General features: G+C 41.8%; 1 protein-coding gene across 4 annotated transcripts in view; it reads right to left on the bottom strand.

The window, feature by feature from the left end:
• The window catches only part of hecw1a (HECT, C2 and WW domain containing E3 ubiquitin protein ligase 1a), a 98338-nt gene that overhangs the window by 4549 nt on the left and 68450 nt on the right, over nt 1-25339 (bottom strand). For 2 of the 4 annotated variants that reach the window (XM_012915548.4, XM_024803755.2), the window contains 18 exons: nt 20835-20933; nt 15701-15854; nt 14690-14793; nt 14044-14150; nt 13645-13830; nt 12618-12752; nt 10761-10875; nt 10577-10673; nt 10140-10223; nt 9937-10043; nt 6980-7094; nt 6371-6484; nt 5618-5770; nt 4245-4343; nt 3953-4082; nt 3543-3689; nt 3283-3397; nt 2598-2796 (listed from right to left, as the gene is read on the bottom strand). In XM_012915548.4, the coding sequence (XP_012771002.2) occupies nt 2598-2796; nt 3283-3397; nt 3543-3689; nt 3953-4082; nt 4245-4343; nt 5618-5770; nt 6371-6484; nt 6980-7094; nt 9937-10043; nt 10140-10223; nt 10577-10673; nt 10761-10875; nt 12618-12752; nt 13645-13830; nt 14044-14150; nt 14690-14793; nt 15701-15854; nt 20835-20933 (2260 nt within the window). The remainder of the gene's footprint in view (nt 1-2597; nt 2797-3282; nt 3398-3542; nt 3690-3952; nt 4083-4244; nt 4344-5617; nt 5771-6370; nt 6485-6979; nt 7095-9936; nt 10044-10139; nt 10224-10576; nt 10674-10760; nt 10876-12617; nt 12753-13644; nt 13831-14043; nt 14151-14689; nt 14794-15700; nt 15855-20834; nt 20934-25339) is intronic. The other 2 variants (XM_024803757.2, XM_024803756.2) reach the window with 1 other exon arrangement.

The following is a 25339-nucleotide window of genomic DNA, read 5'->3' as shown; positions in this document are numbered from 1 at the left end:
ACAACTGTAGCTGCCTCCACCAGTGTGTGAATGTGAGAGTGAATGAATAGTGGTATTGTAAAGCGCTTTGAGGGTCTTGAAAAGTGCTATATAAACACAATCCATTAATATTATGTCAGATTCATCTGAAATGGCTGACACGTCCCACAGAGATGTGGTGCTATCTGCAAGGTAAAAATCTCTGGCTAGCTGGGGGTGACCATGTAAATTACAGAACAAACAGTCAATGTTAAAATACTTAAACGTCTGAATCTGAAATCTGAATGTGTCAGCTTCGTGTCTGATCAGTTTTCTATAAAAGACGGATGAGGCCGTCCAAAAAGATCAGCCCTAGAAATGCTTATGTACCATTTACAGATAACACATTATTATTCTGTCTTATCCTGTCCACCTCCCCTCATTTCCACCTGTTGCAACACATGTATGTCTCTCCCTGAGCCTGGTTCTGCTGGAAGTTTCTTTCTCTTTCTGTGTTGCTGAGTTCTTGCCCACAGGTTTGATTGTTGGAGTTTTCTCTCTGTTATCGTAAGGTCTTTACTTTACAATATAAAGTGCCTTGAGGCAGCACGTCTTGTGTTTTGACGTCATATAAATTCAGTAGAACTGAACTGAATTATCAGCGCAGTGCAGGCAGTACCATGAACATTGATAGCCACATACAAAATGAGTCTTTTGGAGTTACACAGCTGATTTAAAAACAGGACCGTTCTGAAGAACATCTTCTGCATTACTGCCACCTACTGGATTGCTCAAAGTTGTAATGCCCAGATTAATGTAACATTCAATAAGCCAGTGACTGTTGACTGATATATTAACTGGTCTGGAGCAGTGAGATGTGTAGCTGGTGTAGCTGCATCAAAAATAACACGTAAAAACACTTTTACATGACAAGATTGACTGCCTAATAGTTAAAGCTATTAAGATGTAGTGGAAAGACAGACAACTAATGGTGCAGAGGAATCTTTTAGTTCCTTGAAAGAAAGTTCCTGTGTCCTTTCAGTGCAAATACTACTACGGTGACCTACGTCGGAAGTGATTTTGAAAAACTTAGGAGGCTGTCAATTTGAAGTATCCCACGTCTGAAAAAGGCTGGACACAGTCCCATACACACCATGTCCACACTTCCTATTATTAGCTGAACAACAGAACGATGTGAGTGCTCCAGGAAAGCATCAAACACTGGCACCTTTTCCCTCCTTTGCAGTAAAACCTGACTCATACTTTCTGCTGAGCACTGCTTGTTTATCAAATTAACATCTGACTCCAAGGTCGGAGAACAATTTCTCATCTAGCTGCACTGCAGAGGTGGGAGAGCCAAACAGCCTCTCTGCTGATCAATGTCAACACATTTGAACTGTATATCCTGTATACAGTGCCTCAACAAAATAATACACAGCTGCAGTCAATCAAAGTCCAGGTACTTTGAGATGGCAGACAGTTTTACTGCAGCTTTGATGTCAAGGGAACAACCTTCATGACCTCAGGTGACTTTATTACACCCAAAATCATGTAAGGCAATCGGTATTTACAGATACTGACATCAATTGTGTTGGATTTCAGCAATACGTTAATAATGAAAACACAAGACACTGGACAAATGTTACGGTAATATCAAAGATGCACACTATGTTGAGATGTAACCAGCTCTTTGTAATTCACACCATCTACTTCATCCCCCACTCACATATCTGCATTGAAATGTAGTAAACCTCAGAGATGGTCAGGCTCTGGCAAGATAATTACATGGAGGAGTTAAATGACTGTTTTCCATCTACAGACTGGGATGTCTTTCAACAAGATGATGACATGGTAGAGGCGTTTACAGGGTATATTCACTTGTGTGCTGACACTGTGTGTCAGAAATATTCATTACTATCCAACTATATCCAAACAACAACCAGCACAACTCCCGAATTAAAACAATGCATTAGAATAAGCTTTCCAAAAGAATGGGAAATGGAGCTGAAAGCAGTTTAAAAAGACCTCAAAGGAAAATTACCAAAAATGCATCACTGACGAATCAGAGAAGACTTCTCAAGAAAGAAGTCAGAAATACCGCATGTTGTAAATGAACTGGTCCTATGACAGTGTACTGGAGAAATGTGTCTATCTGTTAGTTGAACCTCAGATTCAAGAGGAACAACGCAGTTCCTTATCCTGGTCGTGGAACAACAGATCAGTTCTTAATCCTCTTGAGGACATTCGAGAGTATGTGGGGGTTTGTACAATCTGTCTACGTGTATTTTTTGGACTTGTGGATTTCTGGTGGGTGTTGGACTCTCCCAGGATTCCCCTTTGTCGCTGATTCTGTTCATGGTAGAACAGGTACAGCCAGGTGGATTGTCATAAAGGTTCAGATTTTAGCTAAATAGGTTTTTAGTTCCATCATTTGGGAACTATTTTTACCAGCTCATAAATCTACATTTTGGTGCTGAAGTGCCATCCTCCTGATTGCTTGTTTTAAAAATACACACATGCAGGCTATGTAGAAAACTGTGCTGTGTTGTTCCTGGTGGCCAGGATGAGCTCACTCTACTTGAACCATGTTCCTTACTGATTGTAAAGAACAGGTAGGAGTGCAGAAGAGGACGAGATACCTGGGTAGCGATGTCACTTTGCCCCACTTCTCAATGCAGAAGCGCCGGAGGCCATTCGAACCTCGCAAGGCGGCAAAGCCTTCGTAGGGAACGCTGGATGTCCCCGTGACAAACTGCAGCAGACGGAGGCGTTGCTCATTGTTGAAGCGCTCCACTGCAGCCCAAAACCAGCGCATCACTATGTGGCCGTCATGGTAACCTAGCATGTGTGACATCACATTTAACTAAGGTTACACACATTGACCAACACAAAACAAGCAATGCATTTTACTGTGCCATTTTCTGTTATTCATTTGCAGTTAAAATAGTGGCAACCCATATTTGACTTAGTCCAAACTGCTCTAAAACTTGGTTTCACACAGGATTTTCTACTGTTGTACAGCTAATATACTCATTTCTGTGCTCACTGTGTAAGCACAGAAATCCCACACACCTGCTGTATTTTGTTTACGAGGGGCAGCCATTCTGCAGAAAGTTGGCTTAACGTGAGCCAATGTAACGTGAAGACTGGAGCTAAACCATCTTGATTCAGACAGAAGACAAACTCATAATAATCCTTAAAAGGGATTATTTTGGGAAGAGCCCCAGCATAAAGGTAGTAGTGCTAAAGAACAAAAATAATGAGCTGCAAATGTGCAAATATCAAGGAGTCAATATTTCTTTCTATTTTCTTTGTCTAACACACCTCCTCTATACTCGGTGTTGTTTCTCCAGTCACCGAGGTCAATCTCCACCGTCCCAGCAATGACCAGCTCCAGCTCCCGTGCATCGAATACCGACACAAGCCTGGAGTCCACCACCTGGAAAGGAAGGAACAAAAGGTTCAGTTCTTTGTGCTAACATTTATTTCCATGTGTGTATTATGATGCTTTGGAGGTTGCAGGCACTGGAAGTGAACTGTGTAAGCAAGCACTGACGAGTTGTTGAAAACCTTGTGTTGTTTACCTCGTAGAAGCCTCGGACCAGCGCCTCCGTCTGTTGCACCACTCCTCTCTCCACCCTCCACTTGGCCATTCGCTCTATATAATCCTTCTTGTTCTTCTCAGTGACTTGGAGGTTGGCGCCACCGGACTTTAGCTCACGCTCCGTTACCTGGCATCACAGTTAGAAGAGTAAAGAGGTAAATAACAGCAGTGTGGAATGTCAGTGACATTATAGCCTCGACAGGTGAAAAACAAAGAGGAAATGAGCAGGTGTTAAACTTTACTCCGCAACAAAATGTAAAACAAATCACATTTTAATTGGCTTTTGATGCTCTGATTAAAAAGTGTTCATCCATCTGCCGCGACTGGTGGTGGGTCAGTGACACACAGATGGACACACACACACACACACACACACACACACACACTGACCTGGCCAAACACCTCCTCGTTGACAGTGAAGGTTAGGTCGAGGATGTCGGTGATGTCGTTGTCTTTCATCCACTGTAGAGACTGATGAAACTCCTCATCCAGATACTCCAGATCAGACAGGTCCGTCGCCCTGAGACAGACGCAAAAGTCAAAGACTGACACACAACTGCCACGCTTCACTTGTTCCTCAAATGTTCATCACTAACACACATTAGCTGTAACTGTTTCAACTGAACATAAACCCGTGAAAACACATGAACAATGCTGCAGGTGTGTACGTGTGTGTACTGACAGTCTGAGCAGGGCCTTGTAGAACGGTCTAGTAAAGAAAGCGTCCAGCAGATACTGATGGATCAGAGCCAGGCCCAGGATGCGACCACTGAAACGGAACCTGGAGACACACAAACCCAACATTTGCTTCAGAATCACACACTGGCTTGGTGGTGTACTGTCACATTATGGAAAGAAGGGTCTAGATTGTAATCTCATGGTCGCCTGGGACCTTTCTATGTGGAGTTCGCAGGTTCTCCCTTTACCTAATGAGTTTTCACCAACAGTGCAGAGACATGTTAGCTTAATTAGTGTTTTTAAATTGGCTGACAGCAACTTTCTTTCACTGTTGTACTTAACTGATCACAATTTCAAGGCAACCCAAGTCTTTTAGGGGCACAAAGACAACCTTTGCTAATTGGACAGTACCTAATTATTTGGGAACAAAGTGGTTTCTGCAACCCTCACCAGATTTAGAGTAATGTCCAAAACACCAGGCCTTGAATATATTTGTATGGTTCCTCCTACTTTTATTTCCGTGTGCATGATGCTTATATTTTGTCTCAGCATCCTGATTATCATGCACGACGCTCAGAGCAAGGATCAGCTAATAGAAAGATGCTGATGATGCCTGTGTTTTCATAAAAAGTGCATGTTGAACAAGACAACTATGGAAGGCGTTCACTGTTGAACGACCACAGGGAACGACAGGAACACAAAAGAACGAATGCTGCTCCTAAAGTTTATGTTAGGAGAAATCCTGCATCACATGTGAGGGAAATACTGAAAAAGGGCGTCCTTAGGTAACATATAGCAGTGAGCCGAGGGCAGTCATGTCTTGGACTGAGACTTTCTTATTGTCTTCATTATGACAGGACAGCCCACTTGCCACGGCACTTTTAAACGCTTCTGCTGTGGACAGACGACTGTTTCTGAAGCATGCTTTAAGAACCTGTCTTATGTCAGTGACAGCTTTTCACATATTTCATTTCATGCTTGTTTGTTCACATTGTAAAATGTGTAAGGAACTGAAAGGTTATGGCATTCATTGTGTGTTCCCAGTCAAAACACTCATCTGTGGTCTGAATATATTTATAAAAGAGGCTTTTTATTATTTTCAATTCAATTCATTTTTTTTTATACAGCGCCAAATCACAACAACAGTTCCCTCAATGTGCTTCATATTATAAGTTAGACCCTACAATAATACATACAGAGAAAAACCCACCAATCATATGACCGCCTATGAGCAAGCACTTTGGTGACAGTGGGAAGGAAAAACTCCCTTTTAACCGGAAGAAACCGCCGACCGAACCAGGCTGAGGGAGGGGCGGGGCCATCTGCTGCGACCGGTTGGGGTGAGAGAAGGACGTGAGTATGCATCACACAGCTTACCATTCCAGATGGTTCTCAACAAACGCTGACATGGGGCTGATCTGCACGGTGTAGGTGTCATTGGCTGAGTATTCAAACAGGCCGTAGTATGGATTGAATAGCTCCTGAGACAAGAGGAAGAAGAACTCTCTGGAAGGACCGCTGTAATCTAACCTGAAGAGAGAAGATGCAACTTCAACTGACAATACAGGCTAATTCTGGACTACTAAACGGTGTTTAAGTAGTCGACTGTGAACTAAATACGACTATTGATCGGATTTGTGCTGCACCTGAGTACAGGAGTGAATGTAAGCATTTCTGAAGACACCAGTGCTGCCAGAGCTAAGCTGCCAGAAACTGAGAGGTCACTGAGCGTGTACCGCTGGCTCTTAATACCGCCATCACACGGGGCCTCTACCTTCATGCATGAAAACTCATTTTCTGCGCTGAGGAAGATTCTAACTGCGGTGCGTGCAGTCACGGTGTGAGCTTGTGGAGCACGTCCTTGGTACACTTTGTGGTCATGTTTCTAGATGACAGCACATACAGTATGGCCGCATTACGCATTCTAGTTTTCAGTGGATTCATCTAGTGATGCATTGTAGTTGTATGTGTGTAGTTGGCATGGATGAGCACATGTCCAGTGTTCAGTTAGTGTTTATACCACTCAGCTTCTTCCTCACACAGTTTGAGGCTTCTACAGTGTGTGACAGCAGTATTGTAGGCACTGCAGTGGTACGTCCACGGTCACCTGTTCGTGTTTATTTGTCTTACCCCTCCTCCCCAAGGAACGTGACATAGAGTTTATTCCTCTGCAGCTCTTTGCGTGAATATGCCATCACTTGGTTGAAGGTTCCTTCCAGTAGATGTTCTCTCCTGATGAGCAACCTACAACAAGCAGGACAGCTGAAACGCACCGATATACCCCAAAAAACCTCACCACTGTTTAAGCAATGCTGACACATTCATACAACATAAGTATCATTTCTAAAGGGGCGCTCTGTTTGATTACTGAACAACACATTTAAAAAAAGAGGACTTCACCACTCTCCTTTATAGCTACGACCATGTCTCCATGGAGTAGACACAGTGAACAAATATGTCTTTGGACATATTTTAAAGTTGCATCAGGACCTATGCTGATACATGTGCAATGTAAATAAATACATATTATGTCTAATGGGCATCAAACTCTGCCATGATAAAATGAGTTGCGCCATTTGGGTCTTACTTCGATTCAGTTTTATTCATATAATGCCAAAAGTTACCTCAAGGGTCTCAAACCTCGAGGTAAAGAACCCCAATAATAGACAGAAAACCCCAACAATCAAAGGACCCCCTATGAGCAAGCACTTGGCAACAGTGGGAAGGAAAAACTCTCACTTGATCTTTCCTGGCCCCTGGGCGTATCCTTTAGCTTCTAATTTCCTGTAGAAGTTTCGCAGTTTGGCTTCAAAGTCTCTGCGGTAAGGAGCTGGAGCCCTGGCCCTCTGCAAGCCTGCACACAGAACACAAGTTGCATTACTCTGCCAGTCAGTAAAACTGCAGTTACAGTTACACTCAGCCAGTTATGTGAAGGGAATCACCATGTAGTCCACCAAACAGTCTAACAACAGATTATGAAACCCTCTGAGGCAAAACCTCTTTCAAAGGAATGCCAAATAAAAATGACTTGAATGAAATGAACTGGTTTCTGCATACAAACATTTTTTCTATGTAAGTGTTTTCTATGTAACACTCACTCACATGTAGGTCTCCCAGATGGACAGCAACTTGGGGTTAATATCTTGCCCGAGGATATCTGGCATACAGACTGGAGCAGTCCGAAATCTAAACCATCAGCCATCCAATTAGTAGAGTACCAGCTCTTCCTCCTGAGCTACAGCCACCACCGTTCTGCCACCCAGTTCTTCTGCATGTGTCACACTGAAAATATGTGCTTCTTGCACAAGTTGGGAAGTTGTTCTACCAACTTTGTTCAAAGTGGGAGGCAGGGTACAGCCTAGGCAGGTGGCCAGGCTGTCACGGGCCTATTGACTTTATTTCATATCTCACTGCTAAGAAACAGCAGTCACTAGTCTTATCAAGCTGTTAATCACTAGAATCCCCTTTACAGTAATAACTGCAGCACGGTAAACAGTCAGCTCTATTAGATATCATCCAGCTGCAAAAAAACAACCCACACTTGTTCCTCATCTTGTACACACTGTGTGATAACATCTGCTTATTCTTACTTGTAACACAGAAAAATTAAGCACACGTTTTTCTTGCTGAGGTTTGGGTTTTACTCTCCTGGTGGCCACTGGCTAACACCTGGCATTTATGGTGATATAGTGTTTCCCAGATTTTTCACTCTTCTTCTCTTTGCCTGTGTGAGTTTATTGCTAATCGGCTCTCGTTTTACTTCCTGTCTTGTCCTGAAGGATCGTTTCTGTGCTCACCTCCCTTTGTTCTTTTCATGCCTGCATTAGTGTCTGATTGAATTTACCTGTTCTCTTTGTTCTTTATTATTTAGTCTTTCCTTCTGCTGACTCACATTTTTTAAAAATGATTTAGTGTAAGTAAGTTCATTGGCTCTTCCTGTCACAGTGTGACGTGGTGTTTAATTAACTGTGAGGCTAATTATAGTTCCTTGTTTTTCTACCCATCTGCTGGCTCCTGCCTGCACATTAGTTGCTCTCATCTGTGACAGTCGAGGCTTTTGCCTTCATTCATTTCCCTCCTACTCCAATCTTGGTGCTAAAGTTATCAAATTATAGCAAAAAAATCCTTTCCAGCATTAAAGGATCAAACATGCTTCAAGGGTCAGTAAGAAGTAAGAGTAGGCAGCGACGGATAGTTCTAACAGTGAATGAGTGATATGAAACGGTTCAGTGCTCATCGTTTCAACAAAGACAACAGCACAACTAATGAATGAAACACATTTACAGACCAGGCTTCCCTGCTGTGACCTAGTTTCCTTTTATAGAGTCTCCCATCAAGAACACGCACACCCCAAATCAGGCTCACAAAAACACTGTTGAGGCCTGTTAGAAGTCTGCTGGAGCTCATTAAGATAAGATTAGAGCAGCATCGCATAGCACAGCAGGTTCTGTCATACAGTGTGTCTATTATGAGTTGTCACTGTGTGTGAGTGTCTATTGTGTGCACTGTGATGGGCTCAGATTTCATCACCTGCATATGTGATCAGCTTTTCTGTGTTTTTTGCACACATGGTTGCTTCAAACAGCAGGTACACACAAGCACACATCCATGAAAATACCCGACAGCAAACACCTCCTGCTGTGTGATACAGTCCAAGAATTCAGTTTTGTTGAATGAAATTTTATTCTTTAAATAGAATTTTTACTTAACACTACTTAGCGTGCATGCCTGTCTGCTAGCATTAGCTAACAACGTAGCACTCCTACTTCTTGTCCCAAAAAAGTGAAAGAAAGAAAAAGAGAAAGTTTTGATAACCAAACATTAATGTCGAGACTTCAAATGAGTCTAAAACCAATAACATCACAGTGGTTATGTCCATCTTTTATATACAGTCTACTGTATTATGGTCACCTGTTATTGGTGAATGCCACATGCATCCTGTTCCTCCATTTCTAGGCTGGAATGCTAAACCAGTAGCATATCACAGATCATACCAATGTAGGGACATAAATAGGTAGTTTCATGGTTACATGTTATATGTCACAGTTACTATAATGTCAAGTGCTTCTTTTTCTTTCAGCTGCTTCCTTTAGGGGGCGCCGTCTCACCCTATCCCCAGCACCCTTCTCTGTTACACTAACCACATTCATGAATCTTATCTGTGTTCTAAGGCCCTAAGGCGCTCGCTTGACATCCGTAACTATACTTCATCATCAACACTGTCAAAGCAAACTTTAAATCTGTGGAGCTCTTTCTCAGCATGAAGCCATACTGCTGCTCACTCATCATCACCCCTCTTCTTAACTTAGCTTCACCAACTCTTTCCCACAGCTTCTTGGTACGGCTGATCAGCTTGATCCCTCTCTAGTTAGCACAGAGGGAAAGAACAGCTCTCTTAATTCTTGTTTCCTTTTCTTGCACCCTCCACCCTCTTTCCAATTCCACCTTCCGTGTAAGTAAAAGCCCATCACTTGTACTTCTTTTTCTCACTTCTTTGGGGGTTATAAATTTGAAATGAAATAAATGTCAAAAGAATATATTAAAACTAAACAAAACAACGACAATAGCACATGCTAGCATAATTGTGACACAGAGCCACTATAAAAGTTGCGGCTAGGAATTAATTAGTGAGAATTTGAAAGAGGAAGTCATTATAAAGGATGCAGCATCGTTAAAGGAATGGTAACAAGTCCTACCGGGAGAGTTCTGTGGCGACGAGGCGGGGGAACAGCGAGGAGAGAAGCTGAGGTTGTGATGGATGGGGTGAGGTGGAACACATGACATGATTTCCTCTTCAAATAAACTGCAAGAAACAGAGCAGAGAAGCAAAACTTTGATTAGTGGCGTGAAAGTAGACACTGGGTTTGAAGCTGAATCCACCTGAATCCAAGTTCTTCACCTTAACAGGATGACCAGGTCAGCATCACATGACAGCTTCTCCACTCCCTGATTTCCTTCAGTCCTGACGTAGTGGATCTTCTCCCTGAACAATCGAGAGGGAAACGAATTGGTTTGTAATTTGTCTCTTTAAAGATATCTCATCCCTCCCTCAGGTACGACCAGTCTGTCTGCTCCTGCTGCTGAGAGACAGCGTGATGCCACCACCTCCAACATCTCAGCAGCAGTCATGAGTCAGGCAGAGGGACTTATGAAGCATTGTTAAAAAACACCAAGACAGAGAGACCAATACACTGTGCTGATTATCTACTCATTTTAAGCTTTGTCCGGTTCAAAGTTATCGTTGCCTCTACTTGTCTCTTAATCGTATAAAACAAACCCTAACATGATTGTTAATGACGCTGGCATCAGGCGGATATTTTACGTGAGAAAGCGTACCTCAGTGCATGGTTCCTAGTCAGGCTGGGCTGTCGCTCCTGTAACAAGTCAAATATGTTTGGCTGTCGAAGAAATGCCACTATCTTGTCATTGTAAGCTGGTGAGAGAAGCAGTCAGACATAAACACGGTAAAAGAACGACTCATCAGTAAAAAATACAAACAATGTGCCGGTGATGGGCTTACATGGAGCGCTCAGCTGCTGTGAGTCAGCATAATGCTGACTTCGTATAGCAGCTACCAAGCTGTTTCCTGGCCTGGCCATCAGAGACGCCCCTCGACTCCTGGACACATCAGAGGCCTGAAACAAAAACAACATAAGACTGCTGTCCAAATATAATGAAAGATTTAGTCGTGGACATTTTTTATTTATCTCCTGATTAGACTCGACAAGGGAAGAAGGGCGCATATATATCCTACACTGAGCAGTGTGCCGTAACCGTGAGAAAAACAACCTTTATTGTCATTTCTGCTGCAGTGGTTTGTCATCCACGTTTCTGCTCTTGCACTCTTGACAGGGGCACCCACGCGGTTGTTATACTGATATACTCCAGGTACCAAAATATGTTTTTCCCAGAGCTAATTTTTACAGTTTTATATGTGAAAAAGTTTCTGGTTTTTAAGTTAATTATGCACATATGTTAATTACCATTTTGTTAGAGTCCAAATTGAAAATAAAACGGGTCCAGATTCAGTGAAGTATTTTGAGGTGAGTGCCCCCAAATCTCAATAATACTGTATCAATGAATTCTGAACCTTTAATTTCAAAGATTGAATCCTTGTTTAGGAATGTGTCACGGTCCTTTGGCCTCGTGTTTCATGTTTTTGGCTGTATTTGAAGTCTCAGTTTGTCTCAGTACTCTGCTGTGACGCGCTGCTGTGCTGCCATGTTTTCCCTGATGTTTTTTGGACTGTCATTAAAGGTGAGCCTTTCATTCATTCCACCTGTGAGTCAGCATTCTGCCCTTATTCAGCCTCACATGTATATTGCACAAAGAGCAGAAGCTGTCAAAATAAACATATTACATTGTAAGACTTTACAACTGGCTCTTTAAAGAGCACTGCGTTCATTCTCTGCCAAATATAAATGTTTTAATATCTTACCCAACCCGTCCAGCACAGTGGAAAGATAGAGGGCCAAATGTCATGTGATATTTCACTACAAGCTATAATAAGCAACAGCGCCTTGGCCAAACGAATCCACGGATGGAGACCCCACTTAAAATTTGGTTTGATGCAGTCAGAGAAAAACAAAATAAGGAACACTGATAAGCAGTGCATTGATACAGTGCTCTACTTTGAATTATTTCTTATTCAAGCTTTATTCCCAACAAAACAGATTGCTAGTCCTTCAGTAAAGACTAAGGGGCTTTGATCTGGAAAAATTGGAAAAGGAGGTGAATTTCCTCTTATGACTGGAAACATGAGGAAAATTCACTAATAGGTGGAAAAGCCCATCCACTCAGTTTTGGAGGCAGTTTGGATGGAGAAGCTATTCAAATAACGATGGCGTTGGACGTCTAGTTGTGGAATAAAATGTTTCAGGACATGACCACTACTCCAGCGATTCTTGTTTAAGTTAAAAACAGACATGACTCTTTTGTCTTTTCAGACTCTTGTCGCGCGGCAAGGTCTGCGGTGACGCTGCAGGTGACGCACCTGAGCAGCATCCGCAATCACGCCTCGCTGGCTTAAAAGTCTGTGTCTGTCTAATGTGGTTGTTGTTCACGTGTTCGGCGGCTGACCTGAAAAGCTGCAGCCGAGCCGTGTGATTGTGCACAGCGACCGCGTGCGGAAAGAGTAAATAAAGAAAAGCAAAAAGTGTGGTAGGGTCATCATCTGTGTCACATTGGTGCCGAAACCCCGGAGGCGGCATGGTGGAACCGTGACCGGGCCAGCCAGGGGAGGAGCTGGCCCAAATGCTGCCACCCAGCAGGATCGAGCAGGGCGTGCTGCTAATTGAGAATCTGATCCGGTCCTGTCCGACACCGCTGCCATTTTCTGAGTATTTGTAAACCGACAGATGCAGATGGGTTAGAGTACCTCCCCGGCGCTGTAGCTGCGTAGTCTCTGCAGGTGCTGTTTGTGGGCGAGGTGGCCAGGCAGCCGGCCATTCTGCAGAGGTATCCGAGGGTCGATGAAGGTCGTGGCTCGGCTGTTGTGATCTACAAAGAAAGACTAAGAGACAGACAAAAAAGGACTGAAGCAAACATGTTGATTGATAACAGAAAACACACTCATATTCTTTGCTGTTGTTAATCATTCAAAATGAGAGGTTCCAACTGTTAATGGCAGCACCAGCATAAAATAAATAAATCAAACTTGAACATTTGCATTAAATACACAAAGGTAATCTGGAGAGCACTGAGCTGGTTCAGTGTAGTCACATAATGGAAAACGAGAATTATTGTAACGTGTGCAATGGATCTGTGATCTTGTTGACTATCAAATAGTTGCATCAAAGAAGAGGACCAGGTTGGCGAGCACTCAGTCAGTTGATGTCTTCAAAGCTATTTCGGTGTGTCAGAGAAGTCAAACAGATAAATCTGCTACTATATTGAATTTAAATGGGGTCATGCTGGCAACTATATGCAGTCTGAAAACCTGTTTCTGTCTAAATACATAGAAATTCCCATGAGCCCTTACTTACTGTTCATATTTCATGCCTTAACAGTGCGTTCCAGGTCAACTTTGACCAGGGCCAAGAGTTTCGTCAAAATAAGTGTCTTTATCAAATTTTCTACTATTGAAATATTTAGAAAGTGTACATTTCTTATTTGGCATTAATAAATGGATCAGTAATGCTCATTTAAAAAGAAAAGAACACCCTAGAACTGTTGGGATTCATTAAATATCCACGTAAGTATAACAACTGTTAAATGCCATCCTCGGTCTATATATCGTAAAATAAATTCACATAACCACCATGTGGTGGAAACAGACAGTGCTTATGAAGGTCCTCTCAGCTCCATGACGTATCGCTTCACCAACATTTCCAAGCACAAGGACTTGCTGACTATCAGGCGCTGACATTTGCTGAAAGGGCATTCATGTGGGCGAGTTGTCCTACCTTGCCCTGGGGGTCTGTTTTGATTTCCCAACCCCTTGGCAGCTCCAGCTGACTATCTGCAAACTTGTTGAGGAAGACCACAAGGTCCCTGTTATGTTGGTAGCGCTCAAAGTTTCTGGCATCACGGCGCACCTTCAGGATCATGTGCTTTACACAGCTGCTGCTGGTGAACATCCGGTACGCTGCCTATAGTCACAAATTATAGTCACCAAAAATTATCGAGCGTGGGACTCTTAATAAACCCATTAAACGACTTAATACTACAGTATTTCACCCTGGATAAGAACAGTACTGTGACAGCAAGATATCCACATCAGTGAAAAAGCCCAACAAAGGGCTCCTGGTTCAATAAACATATAATATGTGCTTGTACGTATCTTTTTGTATGTTTATACTCACATAGTTGCTGTGCAACACAGTAAAAAATTCTGGGTGTGTGATGAACTTGACAGCAGGAGACTGGAGGAGATGGCTGATCTTCTGTTGATTGACAGGGGAGGCGGGGCCTGCAAACAGGCAACAGGCCATTTAGGAAGCTTATATAATGAAATCTTTACTATTTATTACTGTTTTGTAAACCAACCCATGCAGTTTGATGTACATTAAAGTGCAACTGCTACAGTTTTTTTTCATCATTTAAGACAATCAGGTAATTTCAGCATCCCAACTATACAAGAGCGAATTATAAACCATGTTCATGTAAAATATTAGAGGGTTTACAGGAATATGATTGCTAGTGTGTCAGATGGAGGCGGAGGACAAGCTGAATAGGTGGTATTTTCAAACTGTTGCTAACACAACATGATTTTTGACTGTGATGTCATGTACTCTGTGCCAGTGCATACATATAGCATCAGTCCACAACATTTAAAGCATTGCTTTAGAAAACAGAACCTGCAGTAACACATACACATAGGCAGGACCTTCACAATTACACAACATAACCCAGCACACATCAGGACACTTGTCTTTCATGCGTAATGACGGTGGTATTAAAAGGCGCAGGCCGTGTGAGTGTAAAGCATGAGAGGGCTCAGTGCTGTACCTGTCTGAGTGGAGTCAGGATCAGTTTCAGTACTGCTGCTCCGCTCAGTCCTCTGACTCCCTCCACTCTCTTCTGTGGCCATAGTCCTCTGTATGTTCTGGTACCTGCATAATAAACGACAGCCAGGAATCTGAGAACCTTTCAAAAGTGTCCATTTCTGTCTCATGTCACATCATATTTACTACTTCATGTTTTCGATCCCTTTTCCAGACACCAGATGTCACCCTGACTCCACATTAGTTTATCTTACTGCACAGGCTCAGACTATTGAGTGCTACCTCACCTTTCTGTTCAAACTGGTGGTTTGGCTGCAATTTGTACTTTACATAGATAGTTTCAGCTACACTATATTTCCACTTCTAATTTGTACATTATTATATTTTTATTACAAATATTTTAGATATATCTGACTAATGTACTTACAAAATAAAGATCTGACACAGAAAAACACATTTACTTCTGTCAAAAATGTTTATAAACTATGTTTATAAATTATGACATGGATAAAGACTAAAAATCCAATTGATTAAGAAATGTATGTATTCTGGTCATTTTAATCGAATTACTATAAAGTACATTTCATTGAGAAGATACCAAGTGTCTCTTCTCTTCCACACTTCATTCATAATCCTTCCATGTTTTATGGAAGTAAAGCAAATATAGTTACTGGCAGGACGAAGGTCCATTATAACCTGCGACCCACATTCACTGATCTCTGTGCTAGCCCACACCAGCTGATCACTCAAGTGATCCACTTCCCTCCCTTTTCTCTTCATACACTAACTGTGCATCTGCAAGCCTCTTTGCAACCGTCTGGACTCCAGATCCTCCATCCATGCTAACTTAATAATGAGGCATTCTTACTGCTTGCTGCATAGCAGGCGGAGGTACCAGAGCAATACCAATGAATATAAATCACTGCAGTTAAGAAATGTATCTTATTTTGACGGGTCTAGACAGAACTGCTGCAGTCTTACACTTGGAGTTTTCTCTGCGTGTTCCTATTCTGACCTTCTGTTGAGCTGCTCCATCTGATGTGTGGACCCTGAGCGAGGTATGCCATGGTTACATTTGGTAGCATGGCTCGGCCTCTGCCAGGTTGTGGTCCGGTTGACATGGTCCACGTAGAAAACTCTGCCATGGCTGTCAATCCGAGCTTCCCAGTCTGTGGTGACAGAGGGCAGTTTATTACATAAAGTTATTGGTGGAAGCACAGCTCCAGTGTCCACACATGAAGCAATTCACAGTGACAGGGCGACCAGGCACCATAGAAAGCCAATGGCATTCTGCGACTTCAAGCAACGGCAGGCAAAATAACTGCTGGCAAAGCAAAGAGGGCAGATCTTGAGCTGAATTTCAACACAAGTGATTGAAGTGACTGCCAGAGAGAGCAAAGGATACTGTTGATTGACATATGATATGGTGATAAATATGTCAGCGTGTTACCTAGGCAACCAGACTGGAAATGTCTTCTAGTGACAAAAAAAACAAAGAAGTAACAGAAATCCAGCTGCCTTGTTTACTTATTTTTGCAGGTTTAATTTAATAAACTACAGCTACAGTTTGAAATGTACATGCATTCATGGATGCCAAACTTTGGCTGCTAATTTTAGGGCACACTAATTTTGATAATTAGTGTGACCTGCTCTCTTTTCAAAGCTCAATAATTGTACCAAGCACATTCTTAAGAATATGTTACACAAATTCAAATTTATTTTTGATATTTTGAGATAAACAGAATGGCGTTATCAAAGCCAAGGTCATAAAATGTAATCATTAGTTAGCAACAATTACCATGCTTGTGACCATAATTGACAACAGCTGGTACCTTCTACTCTACAACAGCTAAAAGGTGTGTTTGAGGGCACTTGTAGGACTGACAAGCACACAGTAAAGTAAAACATAGCAGAAACTCTGTGCAGTTCTGGGATGGAGTGCTGGAGATTTAAACAAGCCAGCAGTGTCTCTCAAAGAAATTTTAAGAACTGCAGATTCCAAAATCATCCGAGCTAACAGGTATACAAGTTACTGGGAGGTGCAGCAACTTCAGAGAACCAAATGGTCAGAAACAACCAGGAAACCGCCATGACACAGGAACGAAACTGCCTGAACAACCAGTGTCATGGAAACAAAGATATTATTATCATTATTGATGGAGATGGTTCCGGTAAGAAACCTTACATCCAAATACAGCACACTGACAATTTGAACAAAACCTCCAGCTGACCACATAGACAAAGGAAAATCCTTCTGGAAGACATTTTTAATCTATGATGAGATTAAAAGTATTTCGGGGTCTTGTTCACAAGTGACTGGAGAAGGGAGCGGGAGATCAACAGACGGAATGGTGCTGCGGCTGCAGTGATGCAGACGCTGCACCGGTCTGTTGTGGTGAAGAGAGAGCTGAGTGTAAAAGTGAAGCTCTCAATTTACCGGTCGATCTACGCCCCTCCCCTCACTTATGGTCACGAGCTGTGGGTAGTGAGTGAAAGAACGAGATGGCGGATCGGCAGAAATTAGCTTCCTCCGAAGGGTGGGTGGCCTCTCCCTTAGAGATAGGGTGAGAAATTCAGCCATCCAGGAGGGGCTCAGAGTAAAGCCACTGCTCCTCCACATCGAATGGAGGCAGTTGAGGTGGTTCGGGCATCTGACAAGGATTCCTCCTGGGTGAGTGTTCCGGGCATGTCCCACCAGGAGGAGGCCCTGGGGCAGACCCAGGACACGCTGGACAGATTACATCTCTCGGCTGGCCTGTGAACGCCTTGGTGTTCCCCCGACAAGCTGGAGGAGGTGGCCAGAGGGAGGTCTGGGCTTCTCTGCTTAGTCTACTGACCCCGCGACCTGGCCCAGATAGGCGGAAGAAGATGGATGGATGGATGGATGGATGGATGGATGGATGAGACAAATGTTGAGTGCTTTAGTTGCCAGAGGTTTGTTTGGAGGAGTAAAGGTAAGGCTTTCAATCCTAAGAAAACTGCCAGCTGGTGCAATAAATATAAAATGAATCAAACCAAAAAAAAAACATTCAAAGAAATAAGCCAAACCCTTGACAGCAATGTCTAAGATGAGTAAGGTGTAATGGTGTGAGGTCCTTTCTGACATGACAAATGACAGATGATGAGATAGCAAATGTCTTCAGTTTGTTATATATAAATATTAAATGCTATTACCACATAGTCCTAACTATATCGAAGGCAAACTTTATTAAGCACTCAGTAGTACTTTTAGGACTACAAGAAACTACTACTACCCAACTTCTAGTCCATATTACCTGAAAGATGATTCCCTTAAAACCAAACACATGTAGAGAAGAGGTTCAGTTCTGAGTGAGGCTTTGGAGTAAACACCAGCTATTAGAATCAACCTGTCAATCAAAGCTGTCATACCTCAAAGTCTTAACAACATTCAAATGAATGAGTTAAAAAAAACACAGCTTGTAGGAAGAGGAACGCTCGATATATAGATTTTGGTATTTTGTAAGAACCATGTTTATTTTTGCTTTAAAAGTGGGCATTTTAACACAGGTTTATGTGGACTCACTTGCCTTTGAAGCCAACCTTAAGTGGCAATTACAGAAACTGCATCTTTGGGCAGTTCTAGGTTTGCTTCATTTTTTTTTGCCCTGGAGGCTGCTGCTTGTTGTTAAATGTAGCTATTCGGTCGTTAAGTGATGACGTGACGAATCCTGCTTCCGGGCCTAAAGTAGTCTGCGTTTAATGTGGCTTTTGTGTTGTTAACATGTTTAATGTTATGTATTTTCTTCTATTTGATCTCAAAAAGCTCCTAAAACAGTCAGTGATCACTGTTGACCTCCCTCGGCTTTTATTACCGCTAATCATTTATTTAAGCTCAGTTTTTAAAACCTTAGGATGTAACTACAGCCCAGCCCATGCAGCAGTATATGAATGACTAACCTCGTATTGTGGATGGATTATCTCAGTTGTTCTCCTGGCTGAAGTTTGGTCCTTTTACAGCATCCTGCCATGCGATTACATTTGTTCCTGACCACCGAGAACACTCACGTTAACTTTTAACTGTAGCTCAGGTGGCAGAGCAGGTCAGCCACTAATCAGAAGGTCGGTGGTTCGATCCCAGGCTGCATCCTGGCTGCATGCCAAATATCCTTGGGCAAGATACTAACCCCATGTTTGCCTACTGGTGGTGGTCAGAGGGCCCGGTGGCGCCTGTGTCCGGCAGCCTCGCCTCTGTCAGTGCGCCCCAGGGCAGCTGTGGCTACAATGTAGCTTGCTATCGCCAGTGTGTGAATGTGTGTGTGAATGGGTGAATGACTGAATGTAGTGTGAAGCGCTTTGGGGTCCTATGGACTAGATAAGCGCTATACAAATGCAGGCCATTTACCATTACCATTTTATCGAGTGGAAAAAAAGTTAGCTTGTTTATATTATGCTAACATAGCTGTGTCGCTAGCGGTCACGTAGCACATCATTATATACCAGCTAGCCAAACTTCAGTAACCCTACAAACGTCACTGCTGTTTAGTTTTCTGTCTTCATTTATGCTGGAAGTGATAACAGAGCTGTACGTTTTAATTTGTTTCCAAAACCCCGCAGTCAGGACATGCTATGTTGTATTTAGATAGAAGCTAGCGAGCTAACTCCCTGCTAACTTCTAACTCCGTTAAATGTCATAAATTCCGTTTTCATGGATGCCTGGATGTTAAACTCAATTGTTACACCTGGTAGAGCAGAACGCTGATCATTTTATTAAAGATGAAAGACTTTAGACAGTTTTTCAACTCTCAGTAATGCCATAGTGATCGTTTGATATATGGACCTGCAGCAGAGTTTAGACCCAGACACGGCTAGTGACGTCAGACTTAACGCCCGGATAGACAGCAGTATCAGTCTTGTAGTGCCACATCCGGGATTTGTTTAGCCCTTTAATAGCGATAATGTGAACGTGTCGGACTAGTACCACTGCAGCTTTCCTCAGCTCTGTCTAACTGCTTTGGGAGTAGGAGGAAGATGAAGAATGCTCCCAAAGGACGAAAAACCCCTGTGTTGTTTTTCATGACTGCTCTGCCTGCCCACGCGCACAAACACTCTTGAGCAGCCTTTATTAGCTGTCCTGACTGTGTTTAGGGAATTAGTATCTCTAATCTAGGTAACAGTCTTGTTCTATTCTGGGCTCTAGGTGGTCTGGATCAGATTTTAGTGATCGAATAATGTCACTCACCTGTTCTCTTCAAAAGAAAAGATATATTATAAACATAGTACTTGACTGTATGTGTTGTAAGACCACTACATCCAGCCTGTCTGCAGAAAGCTTCTTGAATCCACATACTAAACATCAAGAAGGAATTAATATTGAAACTAGAGTGTGGCTTTTATGAATTACAAAATGAAATACTTTTAACTCATGGTCATATCTGATTTTCAAAGATAAAAGATTCTGTGAGCTCTGTGAGCAGTGCACAGATGAGCAGGACGTCATGACAACTGATTGGAAGTCAAGTGTGGTCCAAAAAGAGTCTACAGCACTGGAAAAACCAATGGCGCAAATTGCAAATTTGACATTATTATAGTCCTCAGGAAAACATTCCCAAACAATCCTTATTACTAATTACTCCTCACATTTTTTGTAGGCTTTCAGTTCACTCCATATTTACATGCTGGTTTTTTCTGGCTTGTAGGGATATTTATCAGACCAAGCAGAATGGATGGATGAATGAAACAAAAAAGGTTTGTGATGCTGTAAGCACAAAAACATTACAATTGGAAAAAACTCAGCAGCAGTTTCTCTTTTACAAATACAGTACTTTTACAGTACTGTGTGAGAAAAATGGTGCTTGCAGGGGAAACAGTGATTGGGGACTCTCAGTGATGATGTAACGGCTCGGTTGAGTTTAGGCTTTCTGACAGCCTATCAGTATAGGCCAGCGAGCCATCCAACAATCCTACTCAGAGTAAATCTCCAACCATGTACCATGAAGCAGAGAGCAGTATGAAGCTGTATGTTCAAAGCTCGATGAGTACGTAAGGAGAGACGAGACAATGATAAGAAACACAGAGGAGAAGGAATGTATTTGGAAAGCAAATAAATGTGGCGGCATGCACACACAGCACAAACACTCAGAGTGTTAGCATGAGACTCCAGAGTAAGACTGGGAGCTGTTGGTTCTTACTTGGAGGTAAGGCTTGGTCAGTGGCAGCAGGAAAATGGTTTAGGTCATGGCTGGGTCGCAGGACTGGAAGATGGCCAACAGGAGGGGAGAAGCTTGAGCCTACAGGACATTAGAGAAACAGCACGGGGTGAATTACCATAGGGCCAAGGATATTCTGTACCAACTATAAGACTGGGAATAAACTGGACTTTGCCCACATAGATGTGGAATCCCCATGTGTTGTTAGTTAGATATGTGAACACTGAGGCTGTAGACAGACATGCCCAATGTTTCATATATAGATGTCATAGAGTTAATGACATGTAATGTTAGCATATATTTGGCTAATGCTACTGTAACTGTTTATCAAATCAATAAGGTTAAAGAAAAATCAGTGAAAGCTGAAATACCAATGTGTCAGTTTACCAATGAAAGGTTAAAAAAGAATATTTATTCTCAACAATTTTAATAACAAATTCATTTTGTTTTCGAATCAGAACATTTCCTGTTGTTAAATTTGAGAACCTGATACTTGTCTTTATCTTGCTAGTTTTACATTAGCTTAATATACAGTTGGGGTCATAAAGGTGCTTATACTGATGAGCATGAATGTCATGTTAATTTTGGGTTTTAATAATAGGAAGGTGAAATGACTGTGCAGCATAGGTCTTTAGCAACTCAAGAATTGGGTGTAAATAAATCTGTACAAGTTGCATCTCAAAACAAGCTCCTGGCATAATTCTCACTGGATATTTGACCATTCGTCTTGGCAGAATTGATACTGTTTATTTAAATTGGTTTCTTGCCTGGCATGAACTGAGCACAAATTTTCAAATGTTATGAGTATTGGTCAGTAAATGCTGTCAAATAAATCCTTTTGCTGGCAAAGAGAAACTATCAACAGTGTCCCAAATTACCATGACATTCATGTTGCAGTTATGTCAACTTCTGAGATTATAATCGAAATCATTTTTATTTATAATGAAATTGGTAGACAAGAGTATCTAAAAAATGAAAATATTTCTTGGAACATCTTTCATGCCCTGCAGACACATAAACAAATCATGCCCATCTGCCAACCACATTCCTTTAATCTCTTTTTGAACTACTCTACCACCAGCACCAATAACAAGAGCTAGAAGTTAGTCTTTCAGCTAATTGCCCCACCAACAATAAACGCTGTCTCCATTTACATATATATATATAGTTACTATTACTTGCAGACTGTTTTGAAATAGTCTCTAACAGCTTTTCCATCAGCTAGTAAAATGGTAAAATGGTGAGTGAGTATGTGGTCTGGATGAAGGAAAATGTGTGTTAATGCGAAGTGCAAACAGACATAGCATGCTTTGAGATGGGATTGTGATAGGATTAGCTGGAGTCAGCCTGAGGGAAATGTAATCCATAAAATGCTATCACATTAATGAGCAAGCTTTCCTTCCACTAAAAAAGAAACATTGATCACCAAGGAGAAGCACTGATGCTCAGGCATCAAATGTCTTTAACATGAGTACACACTGGCTGTACATACATTGCAAAACACAGAAACATCACTGTTGAGGTAGGACTGTGACGGAAGGCCATGATATGCATCACTGTGTGTAACTCGTTAATTGAGATTTGCCGCATTAATGCAGTTATGGCGTTAACGTCACTTTAACGAGATTAACGCTGACAGCACTAATATATATACATTAAAAAAGAGAGGTGAGATGATTTAAGGCTTCAGTGCTTGGGCTTTAGGGTGGAGATGGCCAATGTCTATCATTACCTCTTGTAAAATATAGTTGGAAGGCAAAGCTGGACGGATCACCTTTGCCTTAAAGGTTCTCATAGGCTGAGATTATAGAAAGCTCCAATTACAGGCTATAAAGTTTCTATAGTGGAAAAACAGATTTTAATAATAAAACTAGTCTAAAGTTCCAAAAGCACACAAGTTAAAGTAAACCAGGAGAATCCGAAACAACATTCTGGCACCTTCAATTAATAAGTAATCAAATCGAGCAGTTCAGTAAAGACAGAGGAACATTTCTTCCTGCTGATGTTCATGCTGGTAGATGGCAGTAAAGTTTTAATCATGGAAATTCACCACAGAGGTGACTAGCATTACAGAAGTGAGTGAGCACATATGAAGTAATGTTTATAATTGCTTCAAAAATCTCAACAAATACCACAAAACACAAACTTTTTGTGCAGTTTGGAACACAATATGCTTGGGAGTTAAAGGTACAGAGGCTGGATTTCCCAGAAGTTAAAGTGTGCCAAGGACAGTAATCAGTGATCAGATGTAAGAGAGAGAGAACGAGGAGAAAGATTAGAAATTTTCAAAGTTAAGGACTGGCATAGTTAAAATTGTTTTTCAAATCTTTAAAAATATGAAAAAACAAATTTAAGTAATATAATTTTGTTATTGAAAGGTTAAATGAGAATACATGACAGTTTAATGTAGTTTATTGCCAGTTAAAAGCATTAGTTTGAAGTGTGGTAATAAAGTTAACAGTAATGTACTACAATGGACTTGTCAAAGCAGCCTGTGGTGCTCATGGTCAATGTTAAATCAAGGGTAGCAGACATAAATTTGAATTCAAGCTGATCTGTCTGCTTAAATGTTATAGAATTCAGTTACACCCACAAAGACCAGCAAACCTAAGAGCAGCAGCACAGTTCAGCTTATCCCCATATCTAAGGAAAATACCTAAATCTGCTGGAGCTTACAAAGCAGATTTTATGTCTTATTTCAAAGTTGTTGTTTTCCCGCCATTCTGTACTGCTGCACTGGATATTAGTGTTCCTCCACCTGCCAAATTCCATTTTAACCCCTGTATAGGCTTGCAGTGTTCCTCTCCATCACATCCAGTTTCAAAATATCAACATGGCCTTACAATAACATGGCATCACAAACTACCAGGGGATACTACAGTGGCGACTTCAATCTTTTATGTGGTCCTATGGTTCAATGACCCAACAATCCATGATGGGGACCTTGCAGGTAAAACTAACATTGGCCCTGCATGGGCTAAACCGCAAAAGGGTAAAACTGCTGTGGGAGCCACATGGGCTAGCCTACAAGGGGTCCACATGGTTTTTGAAGCTGGACTGCCTCCAATTGGGGCCAAAACGGGATACCTGTGGGTTTGCTTTGCCCACACAGCCCCACAGTTCACCCACAGATAGCTGCTGTGGACGCGCAGGGGCATGATTGTTGTGGATGTGGTTATTCTAAAAGTGAGATAGAAAGTAAGAGCCTGTGAATGACACATGGTTCATTTACTCACCTGCCTGTCCTTTTCCAAAGAGTTACCAAGGACAACTGTCCAGATGGTTCGGGGTAACAAACCATCTGTTATAACAGGTAAGCAGTCCAACACACACCCACAAGGCCAACACAAACTTGGTCCAAGAATAAATGGCAAATGGACTTATGTTTAAATATTGCTTGTCTGCCCAATTTAAGCACTCAAATCACAAATACTACAGCCTCATTCATCCAGTCACACACACAATGAATGCTCTATCCTAAGCTGCCCGACACATTGGCATGCAGACCGAAGGAGCTAGGGATCAAACCTTATGATTAGCTAGTTACAGTCACTCTAATAGAGGCAACCGAGGAAACTCCACTCTTGTCACAGCACTACTCATTCACTTTCTTGTTTATTTGGTCTTCTGCTCAGTTTCCATCATGCTAGCGGAGGCTGAACACCCACACACAAAATCTTCCCATATATGTTTTTGTAGATCATTCACACAAACTCGACACAGCACCCACACTTGACAGAAATTCAGATCTGGATGGAGAAACCCATGGTTTCATCAAGCTCTGAAAATTGCATAAATAACCAAGTACTGGTCCAAGTCTTAAAAACCCAAACACACTTAAAGGTTTCCCATAATCACACAACCAAATTAAATATCAGAGAAGTGATAAAAGCAGATTCAAGCCAAGAGCATTCAAATCCAAAATGGGGGGAAAAACAATCTTTGTGTGCAAGAATATAATCGTAACAAGCAGGAAGAAGAAAACTAGACAGCTATCGAACTCTGCAGAGGGTTTGAAAACATTTTAGTAAAAGGAAGTCTTACAGGGTTCTGCAAAACTGTGTGTGTATCCAGCTTTCACTCTCTACAGGCAACGTCATGTAAAAAATACAAATATACAAAAATGACCAACATAGTAAAAAAAATCCAGTCAAACACAGTCAATCAGTTTATACTTAAATATATACGTTTACAGCTTATACTTAAATAATTTGTCACTTCAGAATTTTCCTTTCTGAGGAAGTAAAGTGAGGGCCATTAACAAGCAGAGCCTGAATCTCCCAGAAGGTAAACAGAAGCCTTCGGTGAAAACCTGGTAGATAAAAAGTTACATTAAATTGGCTAAAACGAATATTAGTAGGAACATGTATTCATTTGGGCTTCACTTGAACATTGAGGCACCGCTCCATGAAAACAACCCCCCCCAATGACAGCTATGACCCCCAGAAGAACAATGCTTCATGAACATGACACGGCTGAACCTAAGC

The sequence above is a fragment of the Maylandia zebra genome, linkage group LG9 (assembly GCF_041146795.1).
Source record: "Maylandia zebra isolate NMK-2024a linkage group LG9, Mzebra_GT3a, whole genome shotgun sequence".
NCBI classification, from domain to species: domain Eukaryota; kingdom Metazoa; phylum Chordata; class Actinopteri; order Cichliformes; family Cichlidae; genus Maylandia; species Maylandia zebra.
Note: the sequence above shows the minus strand (reverse complement) of the source record. Positions and strands in the feature narration are given on the sequence as shown.